At 37.5% G+C, this 16,907-nt stretch overlaps 1 protein-coding gene across 14 annotated transcripts in view; it reads left to right on the top strand.

The window, feature by feature from the left end:
• The window catches only part of UIMC1 (ubiquitin interaction motif containing 1), a 193,473-nt gene extending 188,512 nt beyond the window's left edge, over positions 1-4,961 (top strand). For all 14 annotated transcript variants that reach the window (XM_056811650.1, XM_056811651.1, XM_056811653.1 and 11 more), the window contains 3 exons: positions 120-183; positions 934-979; positions 2,227-4,961. In XM_056811650.1, coding sequence (XP_056667628.1) covers positions 120-183; positions 934-979; positions 2,227-2,428 — 312 coding nt within the window. In that variant the 3' untranslated portion in view covers positions 2,429-4,961. The remainder of the gene's footprint in view (positions 1-119; positions 184-933; positions 980-2,226) is intronic.
• Positions 4,962-16,907: the final 11,946 nt, after the last annotated feature.

The raw sequence follows: 16,907 nt of genomic DNA, 5'->3' as shown, positions 1-16,907 counted from the left end.
AGTTTTCTACCTTCAGAGAAAAGTGTGATCTGAGTTATTAACAGGGTCATATTTTAGGAATTGAGTAGCATAGTGACTTATTCTGCAAGAATGTGACTGTTCTGTCTTTTCTGTCCCAGGAAGGGGATAAGAATGGAGGACGACTCCTCAGCTTGTTGGAGCAGTCTGAAAATAAGTCTGCAGGTGAGCATAAAGCCACTTTCGTTAAGGAAGCCCAAAATGTTTTCTTATAAAGACTACCAGATTGAAGCCCTAGCTATTCCTCAGAGTTACATAGGTGACAATTTGGTTGGACACTTAACCCTTTAAGAAATCTAGATTCAGACTTGGAATTCTTATTCCTAAATTCCAGTTGAGTTGCTTCTCCAGCTTCTTCGGTGAAATGATAGTTTGGACTTGATCTTTGAGCTCTGTTCCCAAGCTCAGAACTTTAAATTTTATATTACCCTAAGGAAGGCAGCTCTATCTCCACTACTGTTTCATTTTCAGCTCTTTAGTGGGGTCAGCAAAACCTTGTAAACTTGAGTAAGCACTTTTCTGGAATTTATGGGAAAGATATGTATGTTCTTTTCCACACAAACTATGGGGGAAACTTGGCATTCAAACATTTTGACTGACTCTCATAATGCCTTGTGCTCAGTTTATATATGTCCTGGTAGATATTAGATCAGAGCCCTAATCTAATGTTACTAAAAAGTTTTCTCATAGAGGATACAGGTGACCAAGGAGCTTTTGAAAAAAATACAATATATACTGAAGCATCTAGTTCCTCTGGGTAGTTCACCTAATTGGTTTCTACCCACCAAATATGAAATCAGATGCAAGTACTCCTAACTTATTGGAGAAGTATAGAGTATTTTACATTGAATTTTGTGATCTGAAGCATAGTTTGGTAGAAAACCCAAGTTCTTTTTTTCCCCCCTCTCATTACAGATATTGATATGAAGACAGAGATGGCATCAGAAGGAGAAGCTTTCAGGTGAATTCAGGACTGCTTTAGAACTTTGAGACCATGAGAAATACAGACCTGGTTACACTGTTTATTTGATATGACATTTTTCTACTTATACACATTGGTAATGGGGAAATCACCAGAGAGCTGAATGTGTCTTTGTGGCTTAAGTGGGTGTGGTACAGAGTTCATACTCCAAACAAAAAAAATGTTACATCATAGTAGAGAAAGCTTTGAAGTGCAACCTTAGACTTTTGACTACGGGTTAGCAGAGCTTGGGAATTTGGGTTAAAAGGAGATGTAGCTTTGAGAGACCTGGAGTCTGAGATCTATATAATGGATCCCTAAGAAGTGACATTTGTTGAACAACTGTTTATCAAATACCTGTTTGTGCAGAGTGTTGTGCTAGATCCTGGGGGAGATAATAAAGTTTAGATAAGATCCATCAATCTTTTTATGAAGCTTATGTTCTAGGAAGGGAATAAGAGAGAAATATGTATAACCATAACATATAGTGTTCCATGATAACTACATTAGAGAATTTCAAGTAAAATACTCTGCAAGGTCATTGAAAAAAGGTCATTAACTTTGGGGAATAAGGTTTTGTGGAGGGAGTGGCATTTAAGTTGTATTTTAAAGGATAGGAAAAAAATAGATCCAGTGAAGAGAGGGGAGTAAGGGCATTTCAGGCAGAGGGAACAGTGTGAGCAAAGGCAAGATAATGGGCAATCTTAATGGGAAAGTGCCCTGTGCTATTCTGCTCTGGCATCAATCTCTGGAGATTTTCTTTAGAAAATGGGTGGGCGGGGGGGCACGACTCCTACTTAATTTGCCCTCTAAACATATGGATTAGCATTTGGTACTTTTTTATCTATCCAAATGACAGCTTAGGCTTCCCTTACTTTTCCTGGTTCTCTGAATAGTCATTTTAGAAAGGAAAAGCAGGCATCAATTCCACATCATAAGTAGATACTAGAGGAAGTATTTACAAAATATACCTGTGTTATGCATGTCATGAAGATGCCCAGTATTTGTTTCTTTTTTTTTATTATTTGTTTCTGAAGAAGCTTTTAAGGTACTCATATAAAGTTATTTTACAAGTTAACTTGAGTTAACTAGTCTTATGAGCATGTATCATAAGCCCCAGGACTAATACAGAAAAAGGATTTCTAAAACTTAGTTGGCCATGAAATTGGGATGAAGATCAACTGAGAAAATTTGCTGATGATTCTTTGGACTCCTTTGAATTTTGTTCATTTTCCTCTTCTTGTCAGGTATCCCCATTCAGAGATGGAGAATGCAGATTGTAGCAGAAGAGTCCAGAGCACCTTTAATTTGAATGACTCTCCCATCAAGTCTTTTGTTTCTATTTCGGAAGCCAAGGATTGCCTGGTGGACTTTAAAAAACAACTTTCCGTTCGACCTGGCAGTCGGAAACGGACCAAAGCGAACAGAGGAAAAAGGAGAAAAACTTGAGCTTCTTGCAATGGAATGGAAGGTTGACAGATCCATTTAAGAAATATGTGGCTGGACTTCTTTCTGTAGCCCAATTACTGTTCTTTCTCTACTTATTGGTCAGGGTCAGGCCATACCTTTGTCATTACCAGCACAACTACTCAAATCTTTTAAAAAATGTTTTCTATGATCTGTATAGGGAAAAAGTGTATAGAATTTGTGTTTTCTAATTACTTGTTTGAAATTGCTTATAGTTAAAAGAAAAATGAAATATATTTATGTATGTTTCTATGAAACTAAAGCAATAAGGTTTTCCTTTCCTTCCTTTGTTTATGGTTCCTCATGTTAGACATACTAATTTTAGAGATAAGGAATCACAGATCACGTGTTTCAGAATTAAATGCATCATTGGCTGTGGACTTGTCACCAGTATTCTTGATCTTGGGTCACTTGGTGTGCATTGTTCCAAACAGTTTCCATAGTTACTCCCTTGAACTTTTCAGGCCTCTCTTTCCTCTGAGCTTTATTCCTAAGAAGCTTCATCCATCTGAAATATTCTGCCATCTTCGTGATTCCTCTACAGTCTTTACAACAGACAGAATTCTAGATGGCCATTCCTAGCAGTATTTTTCTGTTAAGTAAGAGAATGTTCTGAAATCAGTTATTTGTTCAACCTCACAAGGCTCTTGTTATGTATAGTCATTTTCTCTTCACACTAGCCGGTGGGAATGTCAATTGGTTAGAAATGATCTCAGCTCTGTTTTGTATTAGCCGGAGTTTTACAGAGGCAGCAGAGTGTCTCTGATTTGCTTATGGTGAGTTGTACTACTGGATGCTGAGATGTAGCCCAAATTTCATCCAGTATACTAGCAGAATTTTAGCTTCTAAGGATGATAAAAGCATAAGGCAATAGGAAAAAATATTCAAGGTATAGGAGAAAGGAGTCCTAGGATAATGGGGAGAGCACTCCCTGACCTTGGAGTCAGAGGACCTAGATTTGAATCCTGGCTCTGCTCATTGCTTTAGGTGTCCTTTGGAAAGTCACTAACTTTAGGCTTAGCTTTTAATATGAGGAGATTGGACTAATTAATCTCTTCAGTTCCTAAATTCTATGACTCTTCTGTAAGATTCTGTTGATAAAAGATCCAGATGGTAAGAGACATTGACAAGGAATAAGTGATCAAAGCTTCTTTTAATGTACACCAGAAAGGTAAAGGAGGTGGCAGCTGACTTCAAATAGATCTTTTACTAGGGAAACCTCAAGCAAGCTCAGTTTCCTCTGACTTCTACTTTTAGAAGTCCAGAATTTTTGTTTTTTTAGAACTGGAGTGTTTCCAAAGGCACCTGATTATAGAAGGTACAATTCAAATCTAAGTTATGGCTGAAACTGTCATCATAATATTTCCTCCAGGGTGGGTGGAGTGCTGCTATACAGTTCTCACTCTCTTGGAAGAAGATGGGAAATAAGGAACACACAAGAACCTGGCCCTTTTTGGTGGAAGAAGGCAAGATTATGGAGCATCCTAAATGTTTGCTGCTGTTACTTTTGCTCCTTCCAAACTATTCCCTCACCTGTCCAAAAAAAAGAACAGTCTGACATTGACACCACTTTGCTCTGTGTGTGTGTGTGTGTGTGTGTGTGTGTGTGTGTGTGTGTGTGTGATGACCTGTGCCAAACAGTCATTCTATACTCATGAGAGGGAGATCCTCTTATTTCTGCTCTTCAGTGCTGGGGAAAATGCTGCATTTTGATTGTGGTATTGATTCTTTACCTGTTTTCCTTCTAATGACAAGCGGTTTATTAGTTATGCACCATCAGCTCAAATCCTGCTAGTTTTTGCTCTCCCTAAATGGCAATTTATTGAAGGTAGATCTCCATAAATAGGGGATATAGTGTTTATCTTTTGTCTGAAGATAAAGGAAGTAAAGAACTAATCCTGGAGAATGAATTACTTTTCTTTAAGTTTGAGTATTCACCATACAAGTTTGGTGAATTGATGAATTGAATTGATGAATCCATATTCTATTGAAGTAGGATATGGGTTAGGAAAATAGGAACCCAAGAGACCCAATTATCTTATGAATTCATGAATAGGAAATGGGGAGGTTGGAGGGAGGGAAGGGAATTCCTCAATATTTACCTTTTGTGGGCAAAGACTAATTTAAATCTTTCCCTCCTTTACTAACACCCTGCTTCAACTTCATTCTTACTTGGAATCTCCCCCAGTACCCAAGACCTTCTCATCCTGGAATATCCCATTGGTGTATTCACCTGGAGCAGCCTCTGGTTTAGGGAGGAGCCAAGGTTGGCCAGCCTTCATCTCCTTCCTTGCCCTGCTTCTGACTTTCCAGACTTAAATGCCATGTACTTATGTCAGATACCTTCACCTCTTCCCAACCTTTCCAGCTTCTTTTTGTGTGTTGTCTTCTCTCGTTAGATTGTAAGCTCCCTGAGGGCACAGATTGTGTTTTTGCTTGTATTTATTTGTATCCCCAGAGCTTAGCATAGTGCTTGACACATAAAGAATGCTTAATAAATGCTTGTTTCCTTGCATTGCTTTGCTTTACTAGTGATAGTAAAGGCGTCATACTACATATGTAGGTTTTTCTTGGCTTGAGGACCCCAACACAGTAGGTTTCTATCTGCTAGGAGATAGGGGAGCTACCAATAGAAATGACTACTTTACAACTTGGTCGACCTTGTAAGTCTTAAAAGCATTTATTATTTGTGCTGCCATAAAGGTATAGGACAGGAAGGAAACTTCAAAGAGTATTCTTGAACTTAAAGAACCTTAGAATATCTGCTATCAGAACTAAAGGGGACCTTAAAATAAAATAGATTACACTTACATAATAATAAAAGCTAACATTTATATAGCACTTGCCATGTTCCAGACATTATGCTAAGCACTTGACAAGTCTCTCATTTGATTCTTACAACAACCGGGGGAGGTAGGTGCCATTATTCCGATTTTACAGATGAAAGAACTGAGGTAAATGACTTGCTCAGGGTCACACAGCTAGTATCTGTGGCCAGATTTGAACTTCCTGCCTCTAGACCCAGTGCTTTTATCCACTGTGCCACCTAGCTGCCTATATAATACATTAGGATTTACAAAGTATTTTCCTTACAGCCATCCTGAATATGATCATGTAAAAATTATATTCATTTTGCAGGTGAAAAAACTAGAACTTAGACAACTTAAATGATTTTCCTAGTATTACACAGTATCAGAACCAGTGCTCCCATTGAATGAAGCCAAAACCCACCTATCCATAACAACCCAAATTATTTGTGACTTTCTTTATCACAATCCTATGAGGTAGGTAATCTAAGGATGAAAAATAAAATGTTGGTGTTTGAAGAGTCCATGGAAAGTAGAAGTCTTTAAGAAGAGGAAATTGAGGTTGTCACACAGAGACACTTCTGGAAGAACCATCACAGTGGTCCTCCAGAGTCCCCCAAATGCTGTTTAACTTGTATTGGGTTGGTGATAGAGGTGCTGAAAAAACTGTGTTTGGGAAAGTCAGTTGACTGGTAGATTTAAGTATTATGTTCCCTACTAATAAGAGTCCTGTTAACATGTGAGATACAGCTGACCAAGAGAAATCGAGAAGTCTGAGAGATAGTTATTGTATCTAGGTGCAATGTGCCATTATAATGTTTGATGTAACATTAATTCCAGAATGTACTTAGGTGCCAGCGAGGTGGAGAGAGAGCCAGACCCAGAGACAGGAGTTTCCTGGGTTCAAATCTGACCTCCCACCCTTTCTAGCTGGTGACCCTGGGCATTGCCTAGTCCTTACCATTCTTCTGCCTTGGAATGAGTACATAGTATTGATTCTAAGACAGAAAGTAAGTGCTTAAAAAAACATGTGTAACTAAAGGTAGCCAGGTAGCACAGTTGATAGAACACCAGGCCTAGAAGCAGAAGGACCTGAGTTCAAATCTAGCCCCAGCCACTTCCTCATTGTGTAACCCCTGGGCAAGGCACTTATTGCCTAACCCTTACTAATAGAAGTGGGGGGTTAAAAAGACAAGACAAAACAAACAAACAAAAACCCCCCAACAAAACACCATACCCAACTAAGCATAGGAATATGGTACAAGTTTGTAAAATATCCCTAAAATATTATGTGGTAACAAAGTGGATATTAAGGATAGAAAAGTCAAGGCAAAATCAATTGTCATCTAGAGGAAGAAGAATCTCCAGCACTAGATGACGTTTCAGCCAAAAACAACTACATCTTTGAGTAAGTCTTTACTTTGTCTTGCCAGAAAACATACTGGGGAACCTCATTTGAAGTTTGTTGCCATGCCTGCCCTTGACCTCCAGAGGTTATCATGGACTCAACCAATGCTGGTAGCACAGTATGAGCTTGCAGATTGCCCGGATGATTGTGCTCCTTCATCAAGATAATGGCCTGTAAGGGAATGAAGCTAGAGCCCGATGCCAGAGGCAACTGTCTCTGTCGTCATTGGTGTAGTATGTTTGTCACTTTATTATGTAGCCGAGCATAACATGTGCTTAATCTTCAGAATGGTGGAGATGAATGGGCTATAGAGTAAATATGGCAGTTTTAAAAAAAATTCACATTTTGGACCTGCATATTTAGCTGATTTGGACCACAATTATGTCCCCTTGAGCTTAAAATATAAGACTGCTGCAGTCCCATCACAATATTCAGCAGTGAAGCTTATTTGTTACTGTTATCCCCATAGCTTTTTTGTTTAGATCATAATAAAGTAGTATTTCAAATATCTTAAGCAAAAGAGCTCCTATCCCTTGTTTACAATAAGCATTTGAAAACCTGTTTTGTATGGTCTGCGGTAGATATATATACCATGCTGTTTTTTAAATGGACTTCAACAACTGCTTGATCACATGGCTCAATGGGGATATGATTGGAGATAGACTAAACAATCAACCCAGTGCAAATATCAATAATATGGAAATGGGTCTTGATCAATGACACACGTAAAACCCAGTGGAATTGCATGTCGGCTATGGGAGGCGGGTGGGGGTGAGCTGGGAAAGAACGTGAATCTTGTAACCAAGTTTCAAACATATCAGATAAGATACATTCAAGTCATAAGTTTCACAAGGTAAAGATAGGAGCTGCATAGGTTAAAAATAGATTACTGTTAGATGATTTTTGGTAATAAAGTTAAAAGGTGTGAGTATAATCTAGAGTTAAGCTAAAAGTTTTCCCATTAGCTAAGTAGCCACCTAAGCTGACTTGTGGAAGAAGGGTAAAGTTGAAGAATGAAAAATTAACATGAATATTATATATTCTTTCTATCTGTAAGAATAGAATTTAAATTAGTTGATTGAGAATCATTTTTTTATCCTAAATGTAAATCCTACTTTACCTTCTTTTTAAAATAATGTTTAACTTGTCATAAGTTGCATGTAAAAACAATTTTTTGATATTTAAAAATTTTTAGATTTCCAAATTTTGTTCTTTGTTCCTACTTCCCCTCCTTCACTTCCTTTCCCTTCTCCCCCTCCCTGAGACAGTAAGCAATCTTAAATAGATTTTAATGTGCAATCATATAAAACACTTTTCCATATTAATCTTTTTGTGGGAGAGATCTAAGAAGAAAAAATGAAATATAGTATGTTTCAGTCTGTATTCAAACTCCACCAGTTCTTTCTTTGAAGGAAGATGGAATTTTTTATCTTGAGTCTATGGGATTGTCTTGGATCACTGTGTTGCTGAGACTATCTAGGTCAATATTGCTGTCACTTTGTGCTATGTTCTTCTGGTTCTGCTCACTTCACTTTGCATCAGTTCATATAAGTCCAACTGATGGACAACCTCTCAGTTTCCAATTCTTTGCTACCACAAAAAGTCACAATAAATATTTTTGTACAAATAGGCCCTCCCCCCCCCTTTTGTTTTAATCTCTTTCGAATAGAGACATAGTAATGGTATTGCTGGATCAAAGGGTAGGCACAGTTTTTTGAGTCCTTATGGCATAGTTCCAAATTGGCCTCCAGAATGGTTGCATCAGATCACAATTCCACTAACAGTGTGACCCCTCTGATATTTATCATTTTCCTTTTCTATTATATTGGCCAAGCTGATAGATGTGACGGTGATATCTCAAGAGTTATTTTAATTTGCACTTCTCTAATCAAGTGTGCTTTAGAGCATTTTTTCATATGACTATAGATGACTTTGATGTCTTCATCTGAAAACTGCCTGTTCATATCCTTTGACCATTTATTAATTGGAGAATGACCTACATTATTTATAAATTTGACTTAGTTCCTTATATATTTGAGAAATGAGACCTTTATCAGAGACACCTGCTATAAAAAAATTTCCCCAGCTTTTCTACTAATCTTGGTTGCATTTTTTTGTTTGTACAAAACCTTTTAATTCAATATGATCAAAATTACTCATTTTACATCTTTTTCTATCTCTTGTTTGATCTTAAGTTCCTCCTTTAACCATAGGTATGACAAGTAAACTTCCATGCTCCCCTAATTTGTGTCATTGAATATACACCATTGAGTATCAGTTGAATGCAGTTTTTTAAAGCCCTTTTCTGCCTTAGTAACAACTCCAAGACCAAAGGGCAAGGACTGAGCAAACAGGGTTAAGTGACTTGTTCAGGGTCACAGAACCAGAAAGCCTCTGAGGCTAGATTTTAACCTGGATCCTCTTGACTCCAGGTTTGGTACTCCATCTGTTGTGCCACCTACCTTCCTGTTAAATTTTTAAAGACTTTTGTGCTTGACACACATGGAAAGAGTAACCATTCTTTAGAAGGATGATGAAGAAAATAAACTAGACACTGTCAACTTCAACTTTGATAGGTTTTAAATCCACTGTAGACAGTTTTGTTGAGAAGGAAGCAGGTCAAGGCAAAAGTCATTAATCACAGGTAATGCTCTGATAACTACCTCTGGAATGGTGAAAAAAATGGAACATTTTCAAGGATGTTGAAGCCTTGGAATGAGTTTTGTATTTTGGGTTCTATAATTAGAGTGAAGCATTAAAAAGGAAAAAGAGGAAACCGTCTTACCAGTGTAATGATGTGCCCAATGTTGCCCCAATGTGTGAGAGCTGGGGCTTGAACTTAGGTCTTATGAGTTTTCTCTGGTTTCTAGATTTGAATTAGTTACTTCCCCTCACTTCTTACATTTTCTTATCTCTTAGGGCATTTGAGGAACAGTGGTTACATTAATATAATTTACCAGATAGAAAAATAGGGAACTTGTAGGGAGAGGCTTGCCCTCAGGTTTCATTGATCTTATGTAGAACCAGAAGCAAAGAGGATCAAGATTCAAATCTTTATTTGATCTTGGAGAAGCCATTTAACTACTCTGAGCCTCAGTTTCCTTTAGCACCAAATCTATGATCCCACATCCCATATGAACTAAGAATTGATTGAGAATATGGTAGAGTAAGGCTATTGAGTGGGAAGATGCCAGGAGGTATCATAGGCAGACTGAACATTTACCAGAAAGGCACTACTTAAATAAAATTGCCTCCTTGTTTTTAAAGCCTTCAAATAGCCAGTTAGATTAAGTTGTGCCTGTGGGCAGGTTCAGAGTTAGAAGAGTTGGAAGTCTTAGGAGATGTGATGATAACACTGTCAAACAGTGGCCCTAGATTTGACAATGAAAGTTTTTGGTATCCTCATTCTTTGTATATTAGTTTTCTTTAACAGCTGGAGTCAGAAGCCAAGAACATGAGTTTAAACCATGTCAGATTTGTTCTTCCTCTTGTCGACCTTTGATGCTTGGAACAAACGAGTGGCTGACATCTGGTTCTGATGCCCTTGTTGCTGCCTCTGTTCTAAAGAAGGGAATCAAATTGTCTTTGGTGTCCCTGTTTCTTACTTTGTTCTCTCCAAAAAGATATTGAACTAGAACCCATCTTTCTCTAGGAGAAAGTCATTGGAAGCATTCCTCCCTCAAGCCAAACCTCCTAATTTTTGTAAAGGTTAAAATTAATGGTTGGACAATGATTATATGAAATTATGTGGTCACCAATATTTATTATATTGAGTCAGAAATTTAATAACAAATATTTACAAAATGGAGAGGAAACGATAAAGTAGAGAAATGTGAAGAGGTTAGAGGTTATCTATCCTATCAATGTAAATATTTACTCAGAGTCTCCTTCATTCAGGCAGAGATTAATTAGCTTTCAACCAGGAAGGCTGGTGGTGAGTAACTACATGGCCTCCTCCAAGATGGAGGCTAGTCTCTTAGGAAATTAAGAAAGGAGGAGAGGCAGAGTCAAGATGGTGGCCGAGAAGCAGCAGAAGTTCAGACTTCTGAATACCCTTCCTTACTGATCACAAACTGGATGTTCCTAGGGGACTGAAAATCAAACCTAACAACAAGACAGAGCCAAGGAACCCGCCTGCTGGACTCAATTCAAAAGGTATGCCCCCCAAAAGCTGGAGTCTGAGAACATTCGGGTTTAAGGGCAAGGCAGAAGGAAGGTCCCAGAACTCCCTCCCCCCCTGAGCACTAAGTCTCAAGTGGCAGCGAGAACCTCTGGATGGGCAAAGGTGCTGGTCTGGAGGGTGTACCTTGCAGGCAGGGCTGTGCCAGGCTCAGAGCATTGAACACAGGCAGTGAGTCAAGAGCTGGAGAGGCAGCATAGAGCAGGAAGCCTGGTCAGAGCTGTGAAGACCTTCCATAGTGCTCCAGCCTTCCAGGAGGTTTTGGCCTCAGAGCACACCCAGCCCAACCCAGCTAAACTTAATCCCATCAAAAGTCTTCAGAGGTCAGGGAAGCCCAAGCTCCAAAACTCCTCCCCCACAGACTGCACGGAGAGATCTCCTGACAAAGCTCCAAGAGGGAAGACTGACAGACCCAAAACCAAAAAAATGGGAGGAGCAAGAGCACAGACAAATACAGGGAGAAAAGATGGGGTAAATATGAGCAAACAACAGAAAAAGAAATTACAATCGACAGCTTCTGTACAGGCAACAATCTAAGAACAAAAGGAACAGAGGAGGAGGCAAGCAATAAAACAGAAATCCTAGCAAATTGGATACAGGCTTTGGAAGAATTCAAAATGCAATTCAAAACACAATTAAGAGAGGCTGAAGACAACTGAGAAAAGAATTTTAAAACTAAGATAAATCATCTGGAAACAGAAAATAGTGTCTTGAAAACCAAAATCAACCAGCTTGAAAATGAGGCAAAGGAGATGAAAGATGAGGCAAAGAGCATGAAAGATGAGGCACAGGAGAAGAGAGATAAGGTAAAGAGAATGAAAGATGAACTCCAAATAAAATCAGACCAGAAGGAGAAGGATGACCAAAAAGCCAGTAATGAAATCCAGTCTTTAAGAACCAGAATACAACTAGAATTAAGTGACCTCACAGGGCAGCAGGACACTATAAAACAAAACCAAAAGAATGAAAAATTTTAGGAAAATATGAAGCATCTCATTCACAAAACAGAGGATTTAGAAAATCGCTCGAGGAGAGACAACTTAAGAATCATTGGTCTACTTGAAGACCCTGACAAAAGAAAAAGCCTGGACATAATGCTATAGGAAATTATTCAAGAAAACTGCCCCTATATTCTAGAACAAGAGGGGAAAATGGAGATTGAAAGAATCAACAGATCACCTCCTGTACTTAATCCCCAACTGACAACACCCAGGAATGTTATAGCCAAATTTAAGAACTATCAGACCAAAGAAAAGATACTACAAGCTGCCAAGAAGAACTCATTCAGATACCATGGAACCACAGTGAGGATAATGCAGGATCTGGCTGCATCCACACTAAAGGACCAAAAGGCATGGAATATGATATTCCAAAAAGCAAGGGAACTAGGTCTACAACCAAGAATCAACTACCCAACAAAACTGACTATATTCTTACAGGGGAAAGTATGGTCATTCAACAAAATAGAATTCCAAGAATTGAAAAGAAAAGACCGGACCTGAACAGAAAATTTGATGCCCAAGCACAGAACTCAAGAGAACCATCAAAAGATAATTTAAAAAGAGGGAAAAAAGAAAAACAAAACAAAACAAAAAAAAGCCAACCTTTTTTTTTAAGAGACTAAATAAGTTAAAATGTTATGTATCCCTATAAGAAAAGAGGTCATTGGTAACTCTTAAAAATTGTTATTACCACCTGGGCAGCTAAAAGAATTCCACTTAGAGGAAACAGTGGCAAACTGTAGAGGATGAAATGACAAGACATAAATAGGTATATAGATATACGTATGCATGAATAAAATATATACAACTAGAGCTAAAAAGAGGTTAATACTAAAAGAAATGAGAAAAGAAACAAATGGGGGTAAATTTAAATGTAACAAAGAAGCTCATGGTGGGAGGGGGGAGAACATCAATACACTGGAAGGGTAAAGAGATTGGAGATAGGAAATACTCAACTCTAAAGTGCATTTAAATTGACCCAAAGAGGGAAGAACAATCCAATCCATTGGGGCAGAGAATAGATTTGAGCCCTATAGGGGAGTAGAAGGGTAACAAATGGACTAGTGGGGAGGGAAGCAGTAAAAGGGAGGGAGAGGGTGCTGGTAGTTTTAGAAAGACAGCAGGGAAAATAAGGGGGGAATAAGAAGGGTGGGGTAGAAAGGGAAGTAAAATAAGGGGGGGGGGACTAGGGGAAGTGATTAAAAACAAACTGGTGTAGAAGGAAATAGTGAAAGAAGAAAAGGCAGGACCAGGAGTAAAAATCAAAATCAAAACAGCTAGTAATCATAAGTTTGAATGTGAATGGAATGAACTCACCCATAAAACACAAGTGAATAGCAGAGTGGATTAGAATCCAAAACCCCACCATTTGCTGTCTACAAGAAACACACATGAGGAAGGTAGATATGCAAAGGGTAAAAGTAAGAGGATGGAACCAAATCTATTGGGCATCAACTGATAAAAAGAAGTCAGGAGTTGCAATCATGATATCTGACAAAGACAAAGTAAAAATAAATCTAGTTAAAAGAGATAGGGAATGTAATTATATCCTGATAAAAGGCAGTATAGACAATGAGGAGATATCAGTACTCAACATGTATGCACCAAAAAGCATCCAAATTTCTAAAGGAGGAACTAGTGGAGCTGAAGGATGAAATAGATAGAAAAACTATACTAGTGAGAGACCTGAACCTTCCTCTCTCTGAACTAGATAAATGAAACCAAAAAAAAATCAGAAAGAGGGAAGAGAAGTGAATGAAATCTTAGATATCTGGAGAAAAATAAGTAGGGACAAAAAGGAATAAACCTTTTCAGCAGCACATGGTACATTCAAAAAATTGACCATGTGTTAGGGCATAAAAATATTGCAAACAAGTGCAAAAGAGCAGAAATAATAAATGCAACCTTCTCAGATCACAGTGCAATGAAAACAATAATTAGTAAGGGTACAAGGAGAGGTAAATAAAAAATTAATTTGAAACTAAACAATATGATTCTCCAAAACCGGTTAGTTAAAGAACAAATCATAGAACCAATTAACTTCATTGAAGAAAATGACAATGATGAGAAATCCTTTCAAAACCTATGATATGCAGCCAAAGCAGTACTCAGGGGGAAATTTATATCCTTGAGTTCATATATTAACAAATTAAGGAGGGCAGAGGTCAATGAATTGGGCATGCAAATTAAAAAACTAGAAAGTGAACAAATTAAAAATCCTCAGATTAAGACTAAATTAGAGATCCTAAAAATCAAAGGAGAAATTAACAAAATTGAAAGTCAAAGAACTATTGATTTAATAAATAAGACTAGAAGTTGGTACTTTGGAAAAACAAATAAAATAGACAAAGTACTGGTCAATCTAATTAAAAAAAGGAAAGAAGAAAACCAAATTGACAGTATCTAAGACAAAAAGGGAGACCTCATCTCTAATGAAGAGGAAATTAAGGTAATCATTAAAAACTAGTATGCCAATTATATGGCAACAAATATGGCAATCTAGGTGATATGGATGAATGCTTACAAAAATATAAATTGCCTAGATTAACAGAGAAAGAAATAAATTAACTAAACAACCCCATATCAGAAAGAGAAATTGAACAAGCCATTAAACAACTCCCTAAGAAAAAATCCCCAGGTCCAGATGGGTTCACAAATGAATTCTATCAAACATTCAAAGAACAACTAATCCCAATATTATATAAACTATTTGACATAATAAGCAAAGAAGGAGTTCTACCAAATTCCTTTTATGACACAAATATGGTACTGATACCAAAGCCAGGCAGGCCAAAAACAGAGAAAGAAAACTATAGACCAATCTCCTTAATGAATATAGATGCAAAAATCTTAAATAGGTTACTAGCAAAAAGACTCCAGCAAGTCATCACAAGGGTTATTCACTATGACCAGGTAGGATTCATACCAGGAATGCAAGAATAGTTCAATATTAGGAAAACCATCCACATAATTGCCCATATTAACATGCAAACCAACAAAAATCACATGATTATCTCAATAGATGCAGAAAAAGCCTTTGACAAAATATAACACCCATTCTTATTGAAAACACTAGAAAACTTAGGAATAGAAGGGTTATTCCTAAAAATAATAAACATAATCTATCTAAAACCATCAGTCAACATAATCTGCAACGGAGATAAACTAAATACATTCCCAATAAGATCAGGAGTGAAACAAGGATGCCCATTATCACCTCTATTATTTAACATTGTACTAGAAACACTAGCAGTAGCAATTAGAGAAGAAAAAGAAATTGAAAGTATTAAAATTGGCAATGAGGAGACCAAGCTATCACTCTTTGCAGATGATATGATGGTCTACTTAAAGGATCCTAGAGAATCAACTAAAAAGCTAGTGGAAATAATCAACAACTTTAGCAAAGTTGCAGGATACAAAATAAACCCACACAAGTCATCAGCATTTCTATATATTTCCAATACAGCTCAGCAGCAGGAATTAGAGAAATCCCATTCAAAATCACCCTAGGCAATATAAAATACTTGGGAATCTATCTGCCAGGACAAACACAGGAACTATATGAACACAACTACAAAACACTTTCCACACAACTAAAACTAGATCTGAACAATTGTAAAAACATTAACTGCTCATGGGTGGGACGAGCTAACATAATAAAAATGACCATCCTACCCAAAATTATCTATTTATTTAGTGCCATACCCATCGAACTTTCAAAAAACCTTTTTAATGGAATTAGAAAAAACCATAACAAAGTTCATTTGGAAGAACAAAAGATCAAGGATATCCAGGGAAATCATGAAAAAAATACAAAGGAAGGAGGACTTGCAGTCCCAGATCTCAAACTATACTATAAAGCAGTGGTCCTCAAAACAATTTGGTACTGGCTAAGAGACAGAAAGAAGGATCAGTGGAATAGACTTGGGGTAAGGGACCTCAGCAAAACAGTCTATATGACAAATCAAAAGATCCTAACTTTTGGGACAAAAATCCAGTATTTGATAAAAATTGCTGGGAAAATTAGAAGACAGTGTGGGAGAGGTTAGGTTTGGATCAACATCTCACACCCTACACCAAGATAAACTCAGAATGAGTGAATCACCTGAACATAAAGAAGGAAACTATAAGCAAATTAGGTGAACACAGAATTGTATATATGACAGGTCTTTGGGAAGGGAAAGATTTTTTAAAACCAAGCAAGACTTAGAAAGAGCCACAAAATGTAAAATAAGTAATTTTGACTACATCAAATTAAAAAGTTTTCATACAAACAAAACCAATGTAACCAAAATCAGAAGGGAAATAACAAACTGGGAAATAATTTTCATAACAAAAACCTCTAACAGAGGTCTAATTACTCAAATTTACAAAGAGCTAAATCAATTGTACAAAAAAAAAAATCAAGCCTTTCTCCAATTGATAAATGGGCAAGGGACATGAATAGGCAATTTTCAGTAAAGAAATCAAAACAAAAAAGTGCTCTAAGTCTCTTATAATCAGAGAGATGCAAATCAAAACAACTCTAAGGTATCACCTCACACCTAGCAGATTGGCTAACATGACAGCAAAGGAAAGTAATGAATGCTGGAGGGGATGTGGCAAAGTTGGGACATTAATGCATTGCTGGTGGAGTTGTGAATTGATCCAACCATTCTGGAGGGCAATTTGGAACTATGCCCAAAGGGCAATAAAAGACTGTCTGCCCTTTGATCCAGCCATACCACTGCTGGGTTTGTATCCCAAAGAGATAATAAGGAAAAAGACATGTACAAGAATATTCATAGCTGCTCTCTTTGTGTTGGCAAAAAATTGGAAAATGAGGGACTGCCCTTCAATTGGGGAATGGCTGAACAAATTGTGGTATATGTTGGTGATGGAATACTATTGTGCTCAAATGAATTAAAAAGTGGAGGAATTCCATGGGGACTGGAACACCCTCCAGGAAGTGATGCAGAGTGAAAGGAGCAGAACCAGGAAAACATCGTACACAGAGACTGAAACACTGTGGTACAATCTAATGTAATGGACTTCTCCATTAGTGGCAATGCAGTGACCTTGAACA

The sequence above is a fragment of the Monodelphis domestica genome, chromosome 1, assembly GCF_027887165.1.
Source record: "Monodelphis domestica isolate mMonDom1 chromosome 1, mMonDom1.pri, whole genome shotgun sequence".
NCBI classification, from domain to species: Eukaryota; Metazoa; Chordata; class Mammalia; order Didelphimorphia; family Didelphidae; genus Monodelphis; species Monodelphis domestica.
Note: the sequence above shows the minus strand (reverse complement) of the source record. Positions and strands in the feature narration are given on the sequence as shown.